Here is a 23,034-nt window from a genome sequence, read left to right on the forward strand (position 1 = left end):
GCGGACAAGAATGCCTTGTCTTGGAGAGTGCCCAATTTTGCTCCCAGAAATTGAACTACTTGAAACGGAAAAAGGCTTGACTTTGGGCATTTAGTGATAGACCCAGCAAGTGAAACACTTGCAGGCATTTTGTTGTTGCAAGAGAAGCCTTGCGAAAGGATGGAGCCTTTATTAGCCAGTCGTCCAGGTATGGGAATAGTTGGGCACCTTGCAGCCTGAGATACGCTGCTACCGGAGCTAAGAATTTGGTAAAGGCTCGTGGAGCCGAACGTAGGCCAAATTGCTTGGGATGAATTGGGATATGAAAGTATGGATCCTGGAGGTCCAGGGTTGTCATGAAATCTGCATGATCTAGAAGTTGAAGAATCTCCTGGAGTGTTACCATGCGAAAGGATTTCTTCTGAAGGTACTTGTTCAGCATCAGCAAGTCTAAGATTGGCCTCCACTCTCCTGATTTTTTCTTTATCAGGAAAAAGCGAGAATAGAATCCCTTTCCTATTTGAGAATGAGGAACTCTCTCTATTGCCCCTTTTGAGAGCATAGCTTTCACCACTTTCCTGAGAAGAGTAAGATGTGGTGGATTTTTCCTTAGAGGTGAATGAGGAGGCGGAAATTTTGTGAACACCAGGGTGTGACCAAATGTTATGATATCCAATACCCATTTCCTTGGTTATTTTCTTCCAATTGTCGAAATACTGTGAAATGTTTAGAATTTTGAATTGTAGCGTCGAATTTGGGGCAGGCGCAATAGGATTGTCACTGCCTTCTGGCAGAATCTCTGCCCTGAGATGGACGTCTCTTGCCTTGTTGCCTATAGGCCGCTGCCGGAGGATTCCTGTAGCTTTGTTGTTGCTGTGATAACTGATAATTGTATCCGTAACGACCCTGGTTACCTTGTTGCTGATACTTTTGGTAACCCCCACGAAAGGAGTAGGATCCTCTGCCCCTTGCTCCACGAAAGGGCGTTTTACGATACTGTAAAGAACCCAACGATCTTGCACTATCTGTGTCCTTTTTTATATCTTGTAGAGCGTCATCTATATGTTTTCCAAAAAGGAGGTCGCCATCAAAATGCATATCAAGAATCATAGTTTGGATTTCAGGACGAAAATTCGTGGATTTTAGCCAGCCCTGACGTCCTAACGTAGCCGCTCCGGCGAGTTGACAAACGCCGAGAGACGCTATAGCCATAGAAATATCTATGATTTCAGAAGCCAATCTTTCTCCTTCCATAAGGATCTTCCTTGCCTCTATCTTTTTGTCCTCAGGCAAATATTCCATATATGGCGACATATCTGACCACAACTGACGGTCATATCTACTCAAAATGGCCAAACAGTTTGTAGCTCGGACAGCAGCTCCTGCCATGGTTGTAAAACGTTTTCCTGTGTTATCCAGGCGCCTCACATCCTTGTCAGGGGGAGCTGTTATAGGAATGGAAGGATTCCGAGATTTTCTTTGCGCTGCCTGAGAAATTACAGAGTCTGCTTTAGGGTGACCTGTAAGGTAGGCAGGGGCATCATCCGGCGCCTTGTACTTTGTCAATCCGAGGCAGAATTGCAGTAATAAAGAATGGAGTTTTCATGATCTTTACTCCCTCTTCCCATTTGTGATCAATTATGGGAATAGAACAAGTGGTCTTTCTGTTCAGAACTTTAAAATCATACAAAAAACATTCAATCTTTTGCACTGGCATAGTCAGATGAAATGTTGTAGATGCTCTCTCCATAATGGCATGAAACCCTCCTATGTCCTCAGGAGCAGAGTCTGCTGCCGGTGGAATCGGTGAAGCTGGATCTGGGATCAGATATTCGTCCCATTCATCCACGGTAGTGGGCGAATTAGGAATCTCTCCGTCCTGTGCTACCGTGTTATCATCATCGTCTTGCAACAATTGTGAAGGTATTGTCACCTGGGGCTCAGAAACTGGTGTTGCAGGTGTAACAGTTTGTATCTCTACAGGAGCAGAAACTTGCTGCGGAGGAAAGCGACTGATATAGTCCTTAAGCATTGCTGTTAGGTCTTGTAGCAAAGCTGCTGGCATTTGAACCATTGGTTCTTGATAAAAAACTTCTTGAGGTTCTCTCAACGACTCACATGGTTCATAGTACTCTTCTTCTTCATCCTCCTCTTGATACTTTATCCTAAGCTGTGACGGATCACGTGCTTGCCCATAAGGATCATCACCATCATCAGATTCCTCCAAATAATGGCTGGGAGGCAAAGGTGAAATGTGGGACACATCATGATAAAATTGTCTATTAGAAGACAATTTAGAACTCAGAATAGGCGTAAATTGCAAAGGCGAGGGTTTTTTACGCCTTAAAGTAGCAGAAATATATGTTGAAGGTGACTCATATTCCGCCGAAATCGCTGCAACAGTTGGCATCGTCGAAGTTGTGATCATGGTTGTCGTCGACGGAAAAGACATAGTCGACGATGTGGTCGTCAACGTCATGGTTGAAGTCGTCGTCGACTGTGGACTCGCCGACGAGGGAATAATGATAGTCGACGGTGAGGTCATCAACGGCATCGTCGTCGACGGTTGGCTCGTCGATGGTATCGTCGTCGTCGACGGTTGGCTCGTCGCCGGTATCGTCGACAACGACGGTGGGCTCGTCGACGGTGGACTGGACGTCGACGGGATGCTCGTCGTCGACGGTGGAAACTTTGTCGCCGGAATCCTCGACGACGAAGCAGGCATCGCTGAGATGTGAATTATCGACGGCGTATGGACTCTCGCCGACGTTGTAATTTTCCTCAACGCTAAAGATCCACTCACCTTTTGAGGTGATTTCTTCGTCGATGAAGATGTTCTAGCTGTCGACGGAGGGTCCTAAAGAGATTTTGAGGTAGTTTTCTGAGAAACCTTCACCTTATCTCTAGATTTATCCTCAGAAGAGACTTTCTTTTTCTCTTTTTGAGAGGAGGACTGACCTGCTTCAGAAGATGAAGTTTTTACAGTCTTACTCATTTTCCCAGGAGGATCTCCAGATCTATCTCTTTTCTTGGAGATGGGGGTGGACACTTGACTTCCTTCACCTTCAGAAACCCCTTCAGATGATTTCAATTTCTCCAGCCAAACCAGCAGGCGTCCTTCACGATCCTTCAAAGTCTTTGCAGGAAAGGCTCTGCAGAACCTGCAGTCTTTGACTTAGTGTGCTGGGTAGAGGCAATAAATACACTCTTTGTGTAGGTCTTCAAAGTGAAGTCTTTTCTTCCCACAGGAAGAACAGGCCAAAAGTAAACTATTCTTAGAATCAGACATACTCCTCTCTCAGAAATAAAGGCCAAAGGAAAAAACTGAGAAGAGCTCAGGGACACTCCCTAACACACGAGGTGCGGTAGAAAATCTGAGGGTTTGCCTCTCTGTGGGGATGGTTCTAGAGAGTGCTGCTGCCTGATTGGCTGGTTTCCAAGTTTGGTGACTTTTCCTTACACTGTAGCCTATGGTATAATGTTAATATGACTATAATGTATATGTTTTATGGTACCGCGAGACTCCCACCTCGTCATCGGGGATGATTCTAAGCATGTGAATCTATGAAAGATACCCCAATACGGGATAACCAGGGGACCCCAGGATTATTCAAAGTTTTTAAAGTAATCTCTAAAAATGTCTAATCCTTTCTATTGTGCGCGCCTGACCAAAAACCTGTGTGCCATTGTGTCAAGGCAGGGCCCTACTTCTACGCAGTAGCTTTCGCTATCTTCGCTGCCCCTAAGCAGAGCCATATTATGAATTTATCACTTTTAGTTTGATATTTCAGACAATTATCTCATAGGCCTAAGAGTGCAAACTTAGGAGAGTCTGGAATCGGGTATTCCAACATCTCTTTAATTTGAGCAAACATTTTCAGACCAAAAGGGTCGAATTGTTGGGTTGTGGCGAAAGTCACCCAGCAACCCACAATCCCTCCAACAGAGGTCAAAGCTGTTAGGAAAGATCTTTTTTTAGTTTAGTGGGATACCAGTACCAGTCATATAATACCTGATAGTTTGCCTCTTGTACGCCTAATGAGTGGCTGTGTTGTGATATGTCATTTCAAAGAGTCTTCCACTGTCTGTCAGTGATTTCCTGTCGCAGAGTGTATTCCCAGAAACGAATATAATGTGGCTGCGGGGAATGCAGTGTGTTAATCACCAAGAAATACAAAAAGAAAATTGAAACCTTGGAGGCGCCCGCACCTCTCATGAAGCATTCTATTGGTGTGAGTTCTCTAGTTGCCGCTCCCTGGACCTCAGGTTGCAGCACCCAGTGTTTTAGCTATAATTAGTGGGAGTGTTCAGAGCTTGGGAGGCGAAAGTCCAGTTGACCGTGTTCAAAGGTCAATATGTCCCAGTCATGGAAAACGTCAGAAATGGTGAGGCAGCCCCCCTCGCTCCAAGCATCAAATGGGCATGGGTGAGCAGCAGGAGGGAATGCCAAGTTGAAGTGAACCGGGCTAAACAGGAAAGGCAAAGTCGTCCAGACTATTAACTTAATCACCTCGTACCATGTCTTAAGAGTCGCTCTTGTGGGGTGCTTAAGTAGGCATTTTGGGGACAGTCTATTTTTGGTTTCCATAGAAAACACAAATGACTCTCCCACTATTACCCTGTCCATATGGAGCCAATGCTTGTCCCATTTGTGCAGGGACCATTCAGAAATTACTCGTAGTTGGGCTGCTTTATATTACAGATGATAATCCGGGAATGCTAGGCTTCCTTCGTCTTTTGGCACCCTAATCAATTTGAAGAGTAAGCGGGTTCATTAATTCTGCCAAATAAAGCGCAAAGATGGATAGTGGTAGATACACTATGTCAATGGCAAGACTTTGAAAAGATTGGTAGATTTGTCATCTTGATCGCATGTTTTCTGCCTAGCCACGACATATACATGGGGGCCCATCTTCTGAAGTCACCCTTCAGTTGTCTCCGGATTGGGGGTAATTCGCCTGGAACAAGTTAGATACTTTGGGAGTCATTTTGATGCCTTGGTATGTAAATGTAAATGTAAATGTACATGTATTTATATAGCGCAAATCGCCCACATCGCAGGCATCTATGCGCTTGCTTAGGGAACCCGTCCTGGTATTCCCCTGTGAGATACCCCGGCAGGGTATCCACAAGGTGAAAGCCAGGCATCCCGCCGCGAGGGGCCGTTGTGGAGATTAAGCAAGCTATTGCCCAGAGTCGCAGAGTGTGAACCCATGAGTCGAGTAGGCACCGGAGCGAGAATTATCGAGTCCGTGGAATTATTGAGCCCAACCCCCGTCGGGGCAGGGAATTGAACCCTGGTCCAGGGCCGATCTCAGCTTCCGGGTCTGCCGCCTCTAACCCCTGAGCCACACTTCTCCACTTCTCCATGTAAGCTCTTTTTTCATCCTCTTGAAGGGGTTGAGGCCACCAGCGTTTCCATGTCTGTGTCAGATAGTGTCAGATTGAGTAGGAAAGACTTGGTCAAGTTAATGCGCAGACCCACTACCTCCTTGAAGAGTCGTAGCTCTTCCTGCAAAGCTGTAAGGGGGCCGGGCGGAGAGGTGAGAGTTAATAAGATATCACTGACGAATAGTGAAATTTTATGTTCAGTAGATCCGAACATGCCGCCACTAATCGCAGGCATAGCTCATATCTTCGCTGTAGGAAGCTGGCTCTGTATATACTATACCAAAGTGAGGTATAGTGTGCACAGAGTCCAATGGAACCCCAAAGGTAGGCAGAGGTAAAGTTAGATAGCACCTCACTCTCTATTTGTGGTAGTGTGGTTGAGCAGTAAGGCAGTATCAGAGGACAGTGTTAAGCATTTGTTGTACACACTCAGTCAGCAAATGAATTCACACACCCAAAGACTTGAACTTCAGACCAATTGTTTTTGTATCAAAAATATTCTTTTAGTTATTTTATTTCCTAGAACCAAGCAAGCCTGCACAGGTAAGTGATACGTACTTTGCAGTAAATATACAGTAGTAATACAGTTTGGATTTGTAATAGTAAAGGCACTTTGTTTCACTTACAGTATGGTTTCTGACAAATGCTATACTTTGTAAATACAGTACATAGATTGAATGGGCTTTACAGTAAAATACCAGGTAAGTTACTTTTTGGATTACTTATATTAAACAAAGCAGTATACCTAGATACTACTCTGGGACATTTCCTGTAAACAGGCAAGTAAAATTGTTTTCGTTAAACAGTGCTAGAAAATTAAGCATGAATGTTTCGCGTTGCAAACGATCCGTTCGCTCGAGGTGTTGACAGTCCTGTAACCTCAGCAGCGCCTTTTTCACCAATGGCGAGCGCTAGAACTTTGCCAGGTCACAACCGGCCCATCGGATTACAGAGGTCTAGATACCACGTGGGCCTCCACCCAATCGGATCGCGCAATATAACGTTGCTCTTTCCTGCCGTTCGGTGCCTCCCCAGTCGGTTCAGACGCCGGCTACGGAGTACCGACGGTCAGGTGAGAGTGCTCCCCGTTTCCCCACCGCAGAGATAAAAACACATAGATTGGGAACGGGTAGCCCTTTAAGTTATTGCGCTCCCTACTAGCGTTTCACGAGCGGTTTTATAACAACCATTTTTCCCGAAAACTTGACAGTGGGGATTTTTACCAAAGCCTTTACGGTGTTCACCGGATCCAAACGGGCTGATTTATCATTCGGCACATCCCGTTTTCCTTTGTACTTTCTAGTCTATAGAAGGGTGATTGTATGAAGGTTTCTGCACATTGTGATAAACATGTTATTACTTTTACATGTTCCATAGAGCGGTGCTTCACTCTGCTCCTGAGCCACTGCCAGGTGGGGTGAGGTCATGTTGGAACCGGCCTCGTGGCGTGGTCCGACCCCTCCCGCATGGCGGGTCCCGGACTACCGCTACCCTTGTTCCCCGAGCGAGAGCCGCACCTTCCGCCCCTCCGGGCCGCCCACGGCTCTTCCCCGACAGAACTCAACCTCAGAGCCACCCCCTTCTCGGCAGACCCGGGGCCTTTCCCGAACCCCCGTCTCCGGGCCAGCCGCCATCTTGGACACTCCACGACCAGGCCTCGTGGCCTCGGGTCGACCTAAGCCTCAGGCCCAGCCAAGCCCCGACATCGAGGCACCACCATCCACCCAGGGGATAAAGAGACCACTTGGCGAGTCAATGGGAGAAGGAGTTTCGATGGCCCCCATCCGCCTGGTTTCGATCGCCCTCGGCCTCCCTGGGCGCTGGCTCCACCCCCCTGCTGGGTGTCTGGGCTCACTCATCCCGGACCCCCCGACCTCCAAGTGCGAGGGTCCGGACATCAAAGGGCACCAGACCTATAACTGGGGCAGCTCCAGAGCAGGAGGGCAGTTGTATCCTGGGGTCGAGAGACACCGAGACAAAATCATCTTCCTGCAACCTTCCTTGGAGTCCAGCTGGCGCTGTCGCGGCTCATCTTTGTGAACCACCCTTGGAGTCCTGCTGGCGCTGCCGCTGCTCATCTTTGTGAACCACCCTTGGAGTCCTGCTGGCGCTGCCGCGGCTCATCTTCGTGAACCACCCTTGGAGTCCTGCTGGCGCTACCGCGGCTCATCTTCGTGAACCATCCTTGGAGTCCTGCTGGCGCTGCCGCGGCTCATCGTCGTGAACCATCCTTGGAGTCCTGCTGGCGCTGCCGCGGCTCATCGTCGTGAACCATCTTTGGAGTCCTGCTGGCGCTGCCGCGGCTCATCGTCGTGAACCATCCTTGGAGTCCTGCTGGCGCTGCCGCGGCTCATCTTCGTGAACCATCTTCGAAGGCCTGCTGGCGCTGCCGCGGCCCCTCCTTGTGAACCATCCTTGAAGGCCTGCTGGCGCTGCCGCGGCCCCTACCAGAGAAACCTCCAGCTCGAGGATTGAGAGCTGTGCGCCAGATATCCTTGTACCCGACTGGTACTGAGACTGTCCCGCTACCCCCTTCCCCCAGAGACTAGAATTGAAGGGATTTCAGTATCCTGTTCCTTCTGTAGTGTGACGATAACCTTCCTAAGAATACCGATAAAAGTGTTACGAACCTATCTTTGTGTGGTGTCCATCTATGGTGGGGGTAGTCGCTTGTCCGTACGATCTGAGGAGAGGACTCTCGTCAGGAGGCCTCTCCCCCTTGCTCGGCTGACCCTCAGGGTTCCCGTCTAACAGGTCTTCATATCTTACAGACTATGGTAAGATTCTTTATTCTTACGTATTTGGAATGTAAAGTGTATTTCCAAATATTAGACATCTGACTGCACTATTGTTATGAGTACTTATGTCAGCACCATCTAGTCCGACATAGTCTAAGGTCTATACTGATTGGACCTAACTGTTATGTGAGTTTAAAGGTGTAGACATCCAGTCTGACACTCAACCCTCTTTTTTCTTTCTGACTTTTCAGTGAACAACACTAGCAGTAATCTTACGACAAGACATGGCACTTTGGAAACTGCAGGTGACTTTTGCACTTGTTTGTTTTACACTATTTCGTAGTTGTCACTTTTTATTTTTCACATCTTGCAGTAGCATTCTTTTTGTTATATGGTCCTGATGAAAGCAAGGACGAACATGTCCTAAATTGCTGAAACTTGTCGACCTGGTTCCACCTTAGACAGCCCATTCTTTCGAACTGTCTTTGACAAAAATTTTAATCTTGGTCAAGCGAGCATCATTTGAATAAAGTTGGTTCTATACTCCCTTATCCAATTTTATAACACATTGTTTATGTTTTTTTCACGTTCATTTGCACTGCACTCCCTAGTCACACCACGCCTTACCACTCACAAGGTTTTATAGAGTGGTAGACCATACTGTTGTTGGTACAGCGAAGGTGACCTATTTACCATCTGGTCTCCTTATGCCTGTGACAATACATACTCACACGGATGGTCTGGACAAATCCCAAATGATGAAGGGCGGATCCGAGTGGTGACTGATGGGTATTTTTCTCCATCCATTGAGATGTCATTGCATACCACGCTTCTGTTCAGTCAGTCTAAGGGTGTTGTACAGTTGGTCTGGTATCTGTCATTTGTAAACCCTTCCCTTTTCTAGACCCTCTGGTACTTCTTTGTAGTTGTACACATATAAACAGCCATGCAAGACAAATGAAACAAATCTAGGTGATGACTTACCAGAGTTCTTGATCCTAAGCTGTTGCTTCTTAAAGACTCAAGTTCTTCGGTCATCTTTGAGGCCAAAGCCTGAAGGTATCCACGGGCATCCTTTTCATCACTTACCCTGGAAGCACCACCAACCACAGTTACACCACTTAATGAGGAACAAATGTCACTAAAACACGTTTGCATCATTTGTTTACATGGGGGGGGGGCTTTTGCCCTCTCAAGAACCTCTTTAAAAGCATTATTCTTTCTCTACAGAAAGGATTACATTTTTAAATTAATGGCTGCTAGAAGAGAGGCTGAATTTACACTCACATTCATTAGCACATTACTACTTGATTTACAGCACAAGTTACTACTTGTGTAACAATATATCTGTAAGAGACATTAGTTATTGATAGATTCCTAACCTTAGAATATCCCCAGGCGTCAAACTGGATCCAGAAAGTTTTGCTTAGCAGTACACCTGCGCGTCAGTAGGTGGCGTCCTGTGGCTCCGCGTCCGTCACTGGCGTCGTCAGCGCCGAGACGATGTCACGGAGGGTACGTAAGAGCCACCCATGCGCGCTGACGTCAGTTCTGTACACGACTTACCGCGCCGAAACGCAGAGCTATGCAAGATACTGACCATTGGTGCATAAAACTAGGGCCCTAAAAGGGGATGACCTTAACCCTAGTAATCAGTTCGCAGAACAGGGAGGATGGGTGGGGCAGTAAGGAATCTATCACTAACTAATGTCTCTTACAGATATATTGTTGCACAAGTAGTAACTTGTGCATCTGAAAGAGGCACGTTAGTGATAGATTCCTTACCTTAGAATAGATACCCCAGCAATACCAACCCCGCTGGTGGGTCTGCGAACAAGATTACACCAGAAAGTCACAGAGCACAGAACAGCCAAAGAAGCGGTCTCTCTGGAACTGACTGTCAAGGAAGTAGTGCTTGGTAAACGTGTGCAGCGAGGCCCACGTAGCTGCCTGGCAAATGTCCTGCAAAGGAACGCCGCATCCCAAGGCAGTAGTGACTGCAGGTGTCCTGGTCGAATGGGCACGCAGCCCCACAGGAGGCTCCTTCTTGGCCAAGGAGTAAAATGCTTTGATGCACGGAATGACCCACCGGGAGATGGTCCATTTGTGCACAGCCCGACCATTTTTGGCACCCACGTAGCAAACAAAAAGATGATCATCCGCCCGGAACTGCTGTGTACGCTGCAGATAGAATGCGAGCGCACGTTTCGGGTCCAGACGGTGGAGCCTCTCCTCTTCCCTTGAAGGATGAGGAAGCAGAAAGAAGGTGGGCAAAGTGATGGTATGCCCGATGTGGAAGGGCGTGACAACCTTTGGCAGAAAAGAAGGACGTGTCCTTAAAACCACCTTGTCCAGGTAATCAGAAAGGAGGTTTGGAAGAAAGGGATTGGAGCACACTCACTCTTCTGGCAGAGGTGACAGCAACCAGGAAAGCCATCTTTAGAGTGAGAAGACGTAAGGGACAGTTATGAAGGTGCTCAAAGGGAGCACACATCAGAAAAGTCAAGACAAGATTTAAGTCCCACTGAGGCATTATGAAGGGTACGGGTGGAAACGTATGCGCAATGCCTTTAAGAAAACGGTTAACAACCGGGGACTTAAAAAGAGAAGGCTGATCTGGAAGTCGTAGAAAGGCAGAGATGGCCAAAAGATAACCTTTGATAGAAGAGCCCTGCTGGGCCAAAGAGAGAAGGAACAGAATAACCTCAGAAAGAGGGGCAGAAAGGGGATCCACAGCCTTCGCTGTGCACCATGCCACAAATGTATTCCACCTGCAGGCATATACCGTTTTGGTGGAGGGGCGCCTGGCTGCCAGAGCCCCCGTGGCCAGTCGCAACCAAGTGCCCAAGACGACTTTGGTGAGGGCCTCATTGAAAGGGAGCAGCAGCTCAGACGACGCAGACGCCGTCTGGAGCACCTCCGTAAGGAGGTTGGTTTTAAGGGCCACCGTAGGGAGGTTGAGGTTGAGTCTCCGCAGCCCGCCGCAGCACCACGGTATAGGAAGTACCCTCCTCCATAGTAGGTGGAGGAGAGGCAAACCCTGGGTCAGAAGACACATCAAGTTCGCCGCATCTTCAAGTTCGTCCAGCCAATCTTGCTTTGAGTCACACTGCCGGACAAGGGGGTCCTCGGACTCGTCCCAGTCATCGTACGGCTCCAGTGTAGAGGGAGCCGGTCGCGGCGGCAGGGCCGGAGAAGGGACAAGCAGCGCTGGGAACGGCGCCGAAAACAGCGCGGGCCGGGCCGGAGCCTCATCCCAATTCGGATCCCGGGCCGGAACACAATGGTCCGGGGGCTGGGGTGGGATAAATGGCACCCAGTGCGCCGCCTGGTGTGGAACCAAGGGCGGCGCCGGAGCAAGCGGCGCAGGATCCTGTAGCGCCGGTGGCGGAGCCGCCGGGCCAACAGGATCTGGACATAGGACCGCGGGGCCCGAAGGTGCGCCGGCGGGAGCCCGGGGCCTAGAAAGGCAGTCCATGGCAGCAAGAAACTCTTGCATCTTTTCGGGTGTCGCAGACGGGTATAGCGGGTAGGCGCGGGACTCCCCGGCACCTGAGGAACCGCTGGGGTGGAGCCCCTGTCCCCCTCGTACGCCTTAGGGGAGCGACGGGGGGACGTCAGAGAGCGAACACGCTTCTTCGACTTCTTTTTATGGCGTCGCTTACCGGAATCTGAAGGTGAAGACTTAGAGCCCGAGAAGCGATGGCTTCGGTCCCGCGAGCGGTCTTGTCAACGGCCCCTAGACCCGGAGCGGCGGTGAGAGGAATGCCGGACCTCCAGCAACTTCCGGAGCCGCTCCCGCAATGCCTTCGGGCCATGGCTAGACAGTCTTGACAGTCCCGGGAGTCATGACCGGTCTCCAGGCAATAGAGGCACACATCGTGGGGGTCCGCCACCGACATGTTACGGCGGCATGACCCACAAGACTTAAATCTGGGCATCCCTACGTACACCAGGAGACAAGAGGAGGAGACAAAAGTCTCAAAAGAGTAGTAAAAAAACGACTGAGGTACATGCTCAATCCGGATCTGCGCTTTCGGCACGGAAAAAGAAAGAACTGACGTCAGAGTGCCTGGGTGGCACCTAAGTACCCTCCATGACGTCGTCTCGGCGCTGACGACTCCAGTGACGGACGCGGAGCCGCAGGACGCCACCTACTGACGCGCAGGGGTACTGCTAAGCAAAACTTTCCAGATCCATTCTGACGCCTGGGGATATTCTCAGGTAAGGAATCCATCACTAAGGTGTCTCTTTCAGATAAACTTGTTACCTACCGAAGACATACAGAAATACTAGTGGACGGGCAGACAAACACATACTCCTCTACGAATTACCACTTGACTGATGTAGAAATTTGCAATAGTCATACAAGTGAAAGTACTTCACATGTACGATCCAGTCATAATGCTGTGCCCATACTGCTATGCCGCTAAATTTCATGTACATATAAACAGCTACAGTTAGACACTTGTGATGATGGGCGCTTGAGAAGATTTAAACAATTCAAAAGGCGGTTAGCATAACAGAAGAAAAAGTCACTTGGTTTCTGCCAAATTATTCAGATATTGTCAAAGGTAGTCTTCTCGGTCACTGTTCAGAAAACTGTCATGTAAGCCATGATGCTAGCAGTTCATTACCCAGGCTAACGATTAAGAGCCTTTCTCAAAGAATCAGTCTGTAACTTAAGCAGTAATTCTCCCTCATTACGTAGATTTTTCCATAAAACTGTCTAAAAGTGCTCCAGCCCACACAATGAGAGCATTACTGATGAACATTTAAGGCTGGAAAGGCTTAGCATTGCAGGAGGGAAATTATAATGTCACACAGAACGGACTGAACCTATCTTAACACAAAGTAAGAGATGTAATTTGGTACAACAGCTGCTGACTGAAACAAAAAGATAGGTGTCTTCTTCGAGCTTCCCTTCTTGACGATTGTGTCATTCTGGACAAACCATAAGTGTTCCAACTCTCCTTCCTGGATTATCTGGGATTTATCCCTAAAATGCTTAGGGCTATTAAATTGTGCCTTGTATTAACATATGCAAAGTAGAGTGAACTATGGTGACAGGAATAAAGATTTTTAAATTGCTGTCTATTCAAAGTTTCAAAAGTACTGTGAACATTTGAACAAGCCGTACCACTGAATAATTTCTGCAATCTGAGCTTCCCAGTGAGCTACAGATTCCTTCTTTGCTGCCAGGTCTTGTAGTTCATCTTCAAGCTGCGTGTTTTGTGCTGTCAGTTTCTCAACAAAAGAACAAAGCTGGAATGCAAAGATAGAATTAGGTTTCATAAAATATGCATGAAAGTTACAAATGCGTTAATTTACTGTGAGATAATATTATTTGCTGTTAATTGCTTTGCTTCTGTCATGCTTATCTTAAGTAGTGATTATAATGTATTATTTATGCAGCACACAATGATAACACGGATACAGTTTTGCTGCACGCCATGATTTGTAGGATATTTCCAGGTGATGCAAAGGGAAAACTTTCAAAACCAACAACTACTATAAATCAAATCTGTCTTATTAACATAAAAACATAGCTGTGGTGGCAGAGGGAAATAGTGACAGTTTACAGCTCAGTCCCACTGCCATATGTACAGCCCTGTGAGGTCACAGATACCTTTCACATAGGGGAGGGATGGGCAGATTGGCAATGAATTAAAAAGACGTTCAAGTTATCTTTATAGTGACTATACTTACTACCACACAGGACCTCCAATAATGTGGGCAAAGCTTTTACAGTTGATTCTTCATGCTTTGTGGCCCCAGTACCACATAGAAGGCCATCTGTTGGATGAAGCACTGCTCCCTAACCCAGAAAAAAGGAACACACTCCAATCAATTTGTATAGCATAGCTAATCAGCTGTGAGGGTATCTAGGCGCTAGGTAGCAGGGCTCAGTCGAAAAGCCAGGTCGAGCCTCTTCCTGAATTCATCCAACGACTGTGATGTCCACAGATGGAAGGGAAGGCCGTTCTAGGACTTAGCGCCGAGGTAGGATAAGGAAAGGCCTCCGCTGTGGCTTCGGTGAATGTGCGGGGTCCTGGCGAGGGTGGCAGAGCAAAGGTCTCCGGCCAGATGGTGGAAGTTCAGGCGGTGGTTGATGTATGCTGGTCCTATGTTGTGGAGGGTTTTGTAGTCGTGTCAATATCTTGAATTGGCATCTTTTCTGGATGGGGAGCCAATGGAAGTTCCTAAGGTGTGGGGTGATGTGGGTTTGTTTGGGCATATTGAGGATGAGTCTGGCTGCTGATTTCCGTATCTTCTGTAGTCTCTTTATGAGTTCAGTGGTGGTTCCTGTGTACAGTATATTGCAGTAGCCCAGCCTACTGGGGACTAGGGTTTGAGTGACGGTTCTTCGCATGCCGATGGGGAGCCATTTGAAGATTCTTTGGAGCATAAGGAGGGTATGAAAGCAGGAGGAGGGGGCTGCTTTGATCTGTTGCTTTATGGTGAGCTCGCTATCCAGGATGCTGCTGAGCTTTGCGGTTGTGGTCTGGAATGGGTCCAAGTTTGGCGGGCCACCAGGTGTCGTTCCAAGGGGAGGCATTGTTGCCAAAGATCAGCACTTCGGTCTTGTCCGGCTAAGCTTCAGAAGTTTGTCTTCATTCAGTCAGCGAAGTTTTTCATGCAGTTGTGGAAATTGGCCTTTGATACACACCACTGTCAGTTTCGGTAATTTAAATAAAGCACACAAATGGTGCATGCTTGATCTGATACCACAGAGGTACGTGGAACGATATTAATAATGGGAGAAAGTGTCTGGAATCACAATAAAGGCAACTTAATTTCACAACTGGGTCACCCATTCACAATTGGTGGGATGATTCAACAGCACAGAGCATAGAAAGGTAGTGAGGGGGGAGAGTGGAGCACTGGGAACATTTGTTGAAAAATATTCCTATTCAAATGAAAGTCATTCAATTAATTCTGAACAAAGGTGGGATGATGCAAGAGCACAACTCTGTACTGATGGTAGATTGAGCATAGCATAGAGGCACATACTGCTGACGTTATGGCATCCAGAAGGAAATCGCTCAACAGAAAAGGTTCAAATTACAAAACGCCATGGGCTCATAGATGTTGTGCATCAGTCGGTCTAAAATTAAGTTCAAATCTAAACAGACTGTAGAGCACATTGGAGAACCGAACAGTTGCATCAGACATATCACCTGCCATTTAATGACCTCGTAGATGGTGACGGACGTTGAGGAAGGATTAATAATCCCTTTTCTGTAGTCCCCAGAGGGCCAAAGGGGAGTTTTGCAGATTTTTGCTTGGATCCAAGATGCCTGTAGATGACGACACTGGTCTCTAAGTGAATTGATATTGGTTGGTAAGGACCTTTTAGGAAGGGTGTAATGACTGACACAATCCAGGACTGTGACAGGCTCAATCTGGTAGGAGCAGGTGCCACTTCTGGAGGTAGGCAATCCAATATTTAGAATTTCAAAACCAAGGTCAGGAATATGTAGAAGCCACCCCAGCCACCCCTGTCCCCCCTCCTCCCCCCCAATTCCACTCAACAGAACATTAGACATCCATCCAGGGAAAAAGCAGTCTGCCCATTCAGCATGGGATCCACTTGAATCTCAAGGTCTTGCGTGTCAAGAGCAAATACCTTGTCTGACCTTGTTGAAGTGCTCAGGCGACCTCCGTGAGTTCTCTCGGATGAACAAACTGAGGTTGTCCTGAGCACTTCAACAAGGTGGTTTGTTCACCACAACCGGAATACATATCCGGAGAGAGCCTCCACTGGCACAATTATTTTTAAGGTAAACATTCACCAGTTGAGCCTACCACATCCACATTTGGGATGCGGATTATCCACACGTGGAAACTGGAAGCAGGGCCTCACAATGGCAGGTACCTGAATTAGGTTGACCCCTTCTTTCCTGTCCTGAGGAAGACCCGCATGTGGAGGTTTTAAATTACCCTCACGCCCAAGACGGGTCGAAACAGATTTTACACCCTACTTAAGACCTGTACCATATGACACCACCATCCTGCCCTTCCAACAGATGAATCATTTCGCTGCAACGTTTTACAGTCTTAAATATAAGAATGATGTTTACATGGACAGGTCTCAACTGACTGGTGTTAATACTAGAACCAGTTTTCATGTCAAATCATTGAAACTTTCCCTTTCTTTGAAATGCTTTCATTTCTTGACCTTTCAAATATACACTTTTCACTTCTATTCTCCCCTTTTGGAGTAACTTTCCTGTATATAACGGCATAATAATGCTCTTTAATATGTTTTTCTGTTACTATGAATAAAATAGGCATTTTTATTAGAAACAGTGGTTATCTACATTCTTTTCGCAAGGTGCATCCGATATTGATTATTAATATGCCAAATATGCTTCTGCATGCAAATCAAAAAAAAACTGAGATTCTTTGATTAAAAGGCGCCCAAGGACCGTGCATCCTATATTGATTATTAATATGCCGAATATGCTTCTGCATGCAAATAAAAAAAAAGGATTTGATAAAAAAGTCCAAGAACCAATTGTTCTCTATAACGCATGATAGCGTGTCCGTGGTTGTGCGTGTCCGTGGTTGTGCGTGTCTGTGGTTGTGCGTGTCCGTGGTTGTGCGTGTGGTTGTGCGTGTGATTGTGCGTGTAGTTGTGCGTGTGTCTGGTTGTGTGTGTGGTTGTGTGTGTGGTTGTGTGTGTGGTTGTTTGTGTGGGTGTGTGTGGGTGTGTGTGGTTGTGTGTGGTTGTGTGGGTGTGTGTGGGTGTGTGGGTGTGTGTGGTTGTGTGGGTGTGTGTGGTTGTGTGGGTGTGTGTGGTTGTGTGGGTGTGTATGGTTGTGTGGGTGTGTGTGGTTGCGTGGGTGTGTGTGGTTGTGTGGGTGTGTGTGGTTGTGTGGGTGGGTGTGGGGGTGTGTGGTTGTGAGGGTGTGTGTGGTTGTGGGGGGGGGTTGGTTGTTGGGGGTAGGTTGTTGGGGGTTGGTTGTGGGGGTTGGTTGTGGGGAGTGTGGTTGGGTGTGTGGTTGAGTGGGGTTGTATGTGTGTGGTTGTGTGTGTGCATAGCCAATAGGTCTCGCTTTTGGGACCTTATAAGTATTTAGTTATGCAGCACAATATCCTTGGTGCAACAACATTTACTGTTGCATGGTTAAACACTTAAAAGGTCCTGAAGGCGAGACCTATTGGCTATGCCAATGCTTGTTAACTAAATTTTAGATACTTAACTGTCCAAGACTAAAGGCACTACGTCCTCGTCCGTACCACAAAAGCTTTCAGAATTAGTGTCGCGTTGTTGATGGCATAAACCAATGTATAGTGGGGCACGCTAGTAAAGTATGTTTTTTTTGTGCTGGTTCGTAGCGTTAAGGGAAATGCGGGCTTTCAGTTTATGATGCGAGCTCACTCGCCACGGGGTGAACTGATTAAGTTTGGCACATACATTATGGGGTTTGTTATGGAGTATATGAGAAAATACACAAGCATTTGGCGCCGGCAGGAGCTATTGAGGCGGTGTGACTTTTGTACTCCTGGGGGTGTTCACGAGTTCCAGCACTTCATGGTGGAGTGGGGACTGGGAGACGCCTGGGAGCAGAGGGAGGAGGTCTGGCAGGGCAGCAAATGCTGCGAGGGAGGAGTAAGTATTGAAGAGGCATTGCCGCCTTATTAAGGGCGAGCTTGTATTTGTGCCGAGTGAGGGTGGCGGTGGGGCTCAATGCTAAGCAGGAAGTGGTGGGTGCAAAAAAAAGCTTCAAGGAGCATGCCGCAGCTTGTAAAACAAAAGAAAGGCGGCTCTGCTTCATGCTCTGGTGATACTGCCAGACATAATGCACACCCAATAGCCATCTCTTTCTCAATGGCTTCCTTCCCATATGGGGAAAGGCACCGGAGGAGAGTTAAGTTGTGCAAGCCGCCGGGTAAGGGATGCGGCGCTGCCCACTCTCGGCCTTTTCAGGTGAACATTCCAAGTGTCTCCACTTACTGTGATGAGTTCCTGAAATGGCCGCCACTAGGCAGGTACCTCTGACCCACTTTGCAATGGCCTGTGAAGCACAGCGGAGGAAGAGTTTCGTATGAGGCCACAGATTTATTTTATATCTCGCAATACCTGGCGGCAGCACAGCAAAGAATTTCAAAAACATATTTTTTGTTTGTTTTGTGAGGCCGGGCGGAAGGAATGAGAACACAGTCATCATAAGTGCCAGCAAAAGCCCCAAGTATTTGTAGGTAATGAATGAGAAAATGAAACATATTACAGGGAGCTTCCAGAAATATCAAAACGCATCTTATTATTTAAAACAGATAGACCATGAAGAAAATTGATATGTTGTACCTTATGTTGACCTGTCTCCTAGGATTTTATTTTATTTTCCTCTTTGGAAAAGGCACTTTATTTCCATTTTTGCTGTCACTATGTAAGTTCAATATTTACAAGACCTGTTTGTGTTTCTGACATCACTATAGCAGACTTGTATATTTTTGCAGAGTTATTCGCTCACTGCAATAAACTGATTAATACTGCCAGGAGATGGCAGAGGTCTAAAATGGTGCTGTCACCTGCAAAAGCAGGCCCACAAAAAGATCACAACAGTTTAGACACTTAAAGATTTATAACAAACAAGAAAACGTAAATGGGCACAGTGTGTTAGAAGAGAGGTCGGGACAGTGGAATCTGGCAGTGTGACAGAACCACAAAAACGTAGGGGTGGGAGGCGAAGGAGAAACAGAAGGTGAATGAGCGGAAAAAGTGCAGAATCGCCAAGAAAATAGAAAGTGCACCAGAAAGAAAGGAGAGAGTTCGAAGAGGCTGGTGAGAAAGAGATAGAGTGATAGATAGACAAGCCAGACAGTTTGGAGACATGAATCCAGAGGTGCGAAGAGAAAACCACAAAAATGTAGGGGTGGGAGGCGAAGGAGAAACAGAAAGTGAATGAGCGGAAGAAGCGCATAATCGCAGAGAAAATAGAAAGTGCGCCAGAAAGAAAGGAGAGAGTTCGAGGAGGCTGGGGAGAAAGAGATAGAGTGATAGATAGACAAGCCAGACAGTTTGGAGACATGAATCCAGATGTGTGAAGAGAAAACCGAGCACAAAATAGGAAAGGGAATTCTTGGGCAAGAGAGATGAGGGAAGAAAGGTGAGATTAAAAGTTGCCAGATAAGAAAGAGGCCAGAAATACAGAGGTGGATAAAAATTGAGCGAGAGTGACAGAACCACAAAAATGTACGGGTGGGAGGCGAAGGAGAAACAGAAAGTGAATGAGCGAAAGAAGCGCAGAATCGCCGAGAAAATAGAAAGTGGCAGAGGACAGACCAAGCTGGACTGGATAAGAAGGGACAGAAAAGAAATCGGCATTAGATGGAGGAAGAAAAGAAGGAAGAGGAAGAAGATGGGAAGAAAGATGGAAGACAGGGTATCGGGGGAGAAAGAAGAAAGCAGATGGGCAAAATGGATGGAGAAGGAAGCAAGGAATGAATAAAATGAAGGATGTTAAGGGTGGCTGCTCATCAGAGCGACGGAAGAGCGAGACATTATTAGAAAAACACTGACAGGAGAGTACATGAGAACGGTACCAGAATGCACGCGAGTGGTGCACGCGCAAATGGTGATCACTTTCACGGCTGCTTTGATTTTCTCAGTGGCCGCGCGGCTCACTGAGAACATCAAAGCGGTCGCGAAAGTGATCAGAAGGCGGACAAATGGTGCGCGCGCCCAGCGCACATGCACTGTACCCGATCCGCCTGCAGCCTTTGGGAGCACTTTTAAAAGCCCCTTACTTAATATTTCGCCAAATAATCGCTTATGCGATAGCTTAGGCGAGATCTAAAAATCAGCTTTAGTAGTATTTTACATTTTTGCTTTGATCCTTCGCTAGGGCAACTATACTTTAGACAACAGCTGATAAGAGACCGCACAATCACTACAGTAGTCCAATTCCCTTATTTATTGTGCACATGCTATGCGAGTTACTATGCCGAACAACAGAGGATAAATGAGTATGTGGGGTCCAGTGATCCTGTTATCCAGCTTCTGCCTATTTTTTCTTTGACAGTATTCCTGCATGATCACAGAGGCCGCAAGACTCTCATGGTCAGAGAAGCAATCTCACCAGGAAGTTTCCAGCTATTGTGCGAGGATAGTTGTTGAGCAGTCATGGAAGCCAGAAAATTCAGCACCACACACAAGCACTCTGATCCTCCTCATTACTGCAGGAGGGTGAGGGGAACCCTGCTGCCAATTCCTCTAACTTTCCCTATATGTCGAAACTGGAAGAAATGATTAACACTGCAGTTGATGTAGCACTACTATCAAGAGAGTACTCCTGCGCCCAAACACCAGAGATGACAAATGGACCCAGACGTTGATGATCCTGTTAAAGAACCAGAAGTGAGAGGGCTTTATATCCAAGTGGTTGATTTAGGTATTTCTAATACGCTCTCATTTTTTCAGTTAAATTTAACACCAACACCACCTATTTTCTACAACTGCAACTCTGAGATTTTCAACATTGGGCAATTTCTATGCAACTTGGACTAGACTGTATGTTTACCTCTTTCTTTATGGTACAACAAGAGCTATCTGTCATAACTGATTGTCTTTGGCTGCAGCAGCTGCTTTAGGATCCTTTGTACCTGCTCATAGACACTAGTGGAGATAGTTCTCAGAAATCTCTCCTAATGAGTCTACTCTTCTTGCTCTCTGGTCCCCCACTGGAAGTGATAGTAAAGAGGTCAGCGGAAGCTCGTTCGCTGATGAGCCCGAGAATCCCTTTTCAGAAAGGGTAGTAGATCCAGAAGTGCCTTATGGTCCACCTCCATGTACCATGGCCAAAACCAGCCCTTTAGAGGGAGAGTTATTCTCAAGTATGTTGTTCTCAGACAGTATCTGACAGCGAGGGTAGGGGATGCCCCTTCTTGAGCCTGGCCGCAGGTTCTCCTGTATGCTTTCCATCACTTAGTTGCTTTCAAAACCGTTGACAAATGATTGAAGACGAACGGAATCATGTGATGTACTGTGTTGGACTAGGCGCCCCTAGTTTTTTTTGTTCATCTAGTAGTTAAAGACCCATGGAGCTTGCCCTTATATCCATCTCTTCTTCAGAGCCTAATCCTTTCAGTCTTATTTCTCAGCAAGCAGAGAATGGGGGTCAAGTAGTTGAGAGGAAGAACTTAGCAGCTCAAGGTTGTTTTGCTCAAAAGGCTGGAAATTCAGCAGCAGTCCCATAGACCTGAGACCCTGACTGTATAGGATAGACAGTGGACACATTTGTTTATCTGGTATTCTGCCAAATGTCTTTAACCTTCCTTTTGGACACCATATGAAAATTCTAGATTTTCTACATGATGGCTTTTTAATGAGCTCAGTAGTCTCTACTTTGAGAAGGCAAAGGGTAGTGATTGCGGTGTTCAGGGGACACGGTTTTTCCCCTATCTCTGACCTGGCTCTTCGGTTTATTAATATGCATTTTTTGAAGAAACAAGTAATTCATGCATACCGCAAGATCAGGTGATGGTGCTTCCAGCTCTACAAAAGCCACAAATTGAACATGTGAAATCTGTAACTTTTAACTTCCTATCAGCCATGGTCTTTTGTCTTAGTTAGGGTTGAAGAGTCAGTAAACTGGGTGCTTTATAATGAGAAGAAACTTTTTCCTACATTGTTTTGCACACAAGGTGACAATTCTACCCTCACCAGTGTGTCTACTAAAAGTTACTTAAATTATTCAGTGTTTCTAAGACTTTGTTGTACTTTCTTTTTACCCAATTCAACTTTGTATGGAGAGAAACACTTGAATCTGCTAGATTCACTTTAAATCCTTGTATATTTATTTGGAGAATACTGCTTCCTTGCAAAATGCCATTTTATTTTGCTCTCCGACTGGAGCAGGATACTAAAGGAATCCCTTTTTTCACGGGTAGTCCAGGGTCATTGAACCAGAGGCATCTCAACATCCTTAGGCTCTTTCAAAGGTGATCCCCTCGAAAATATTTGCTGTGCAGTCACATGGTCCTCTCCTCAGACAGTAATGTCACATTTTAAAGTGCCAGACGGAGACTGTTTCTCAGCTGATTTTCCTACGCATGTTTTCAGTGCAGTCAACTTGCGTTATCTGTTCATTAAAAATTGCTGTTTCTGCTCAATTTTGCTCACCATTTTTATGATTCTTAATGCCACGCAGGAATTTATGAGCCAAGATATAGCCTTGCTCGTTAAGGAAGAGGAAGTAATGACCTGATTAAATACAAGTAATCTTCATTTCTCTGAGCAACAATCTTCCTCTTCATAGTCTTGTTTCCTGCCCCATATCTCCTACTTCGGTTATGCTTCAGGGCAATGCTCTACTTGAAAAAAATAGAAAGAAATTTGAAAGTATTTCACTTTTCCTTCAGCTGGAGGGGCAGGAGCTAACCCGGACAGCGATTCTGACACGACAAACCCCCAATCATACACAGCCAGGGGTCGAGGTAGATCTCGCGGTCACCAGAATTTCAGGGGTCAACGACCTGGACCAAGCAATCCTTGGTGGCAACCAACACCTTGGGGTCACCCAGCTCCTTTTCCATATCCATTTCAACCACCAATGGGTCCATTTCCTGGATATCAGAACTATAATAACCAGACTTTTTTAGGATTTGGTCCCCGCAGGTCACGGGGAAAGAAAAGAGGTCAGCAGACACAGATCCATTGGGAAGAACCAACCGGTCCTCACACAGGGACCCGCAGTCATACCACAAGAAATGCCCCACAATCATAACAGAATCTGAACCTAGCCTGGTTGTGAATCTAAGCAACAAGGTACTATCACCTGTGGAAGAGCGAGTACTTAATAAAGGCTTAGGTTTTGTCACCTCTTACAATGGGGATCCATTCCAGATGCAAATTGAACTTGCACAGTTTTTTCGCAAGTTACGACTACACTACTTTTTTAAGGACAAGGATTCTCCA

The 23,034-nt window shown here is 46.7% G+C and overlaps 1 protein-coding gene across 1 annotated transcript in view; it reads right to left on the reverse strand.

Moving 5' to 3' along the window:
* CDC42BPB (CDC42 binding protein kinase beta) overlaps positions 1–23,034 on the reverse strand; it is a 900,025-nt gene that overhangs the window by 414,006 nt on the left and 462,985 nt on the right. The window contains exons 17-18 of the mRNA XM_086937841.1: positions 13,249–13,373; positions 9,093–9,198 (exon numbers count right to left, since the gene is read on the reverse strand). Of these exons, the coding sequence (XP_086793967.1) occupies positions 9,093–9,198; positions 13,249–13,373 (231 nt within the window). The remainder of the gene's footprint in view (positions 1–9,092; positions 9,199–13,248; positions 13,374–23,034) is intronic.

The sequence above is a fragment of the Lissotriton vulgaris genome, chromosome 9, assembly GCF_964263255.1.
Source record: "Lissotriton vulgaris chromosome 9, aLisVul1.2, whole genome shotgun sequence".
NCBI lineage: Eukaryota > Metazoa > Chordata > Amphibia > Caudata > Salamandridae > Lissotriton > Lissotriton vulgaris.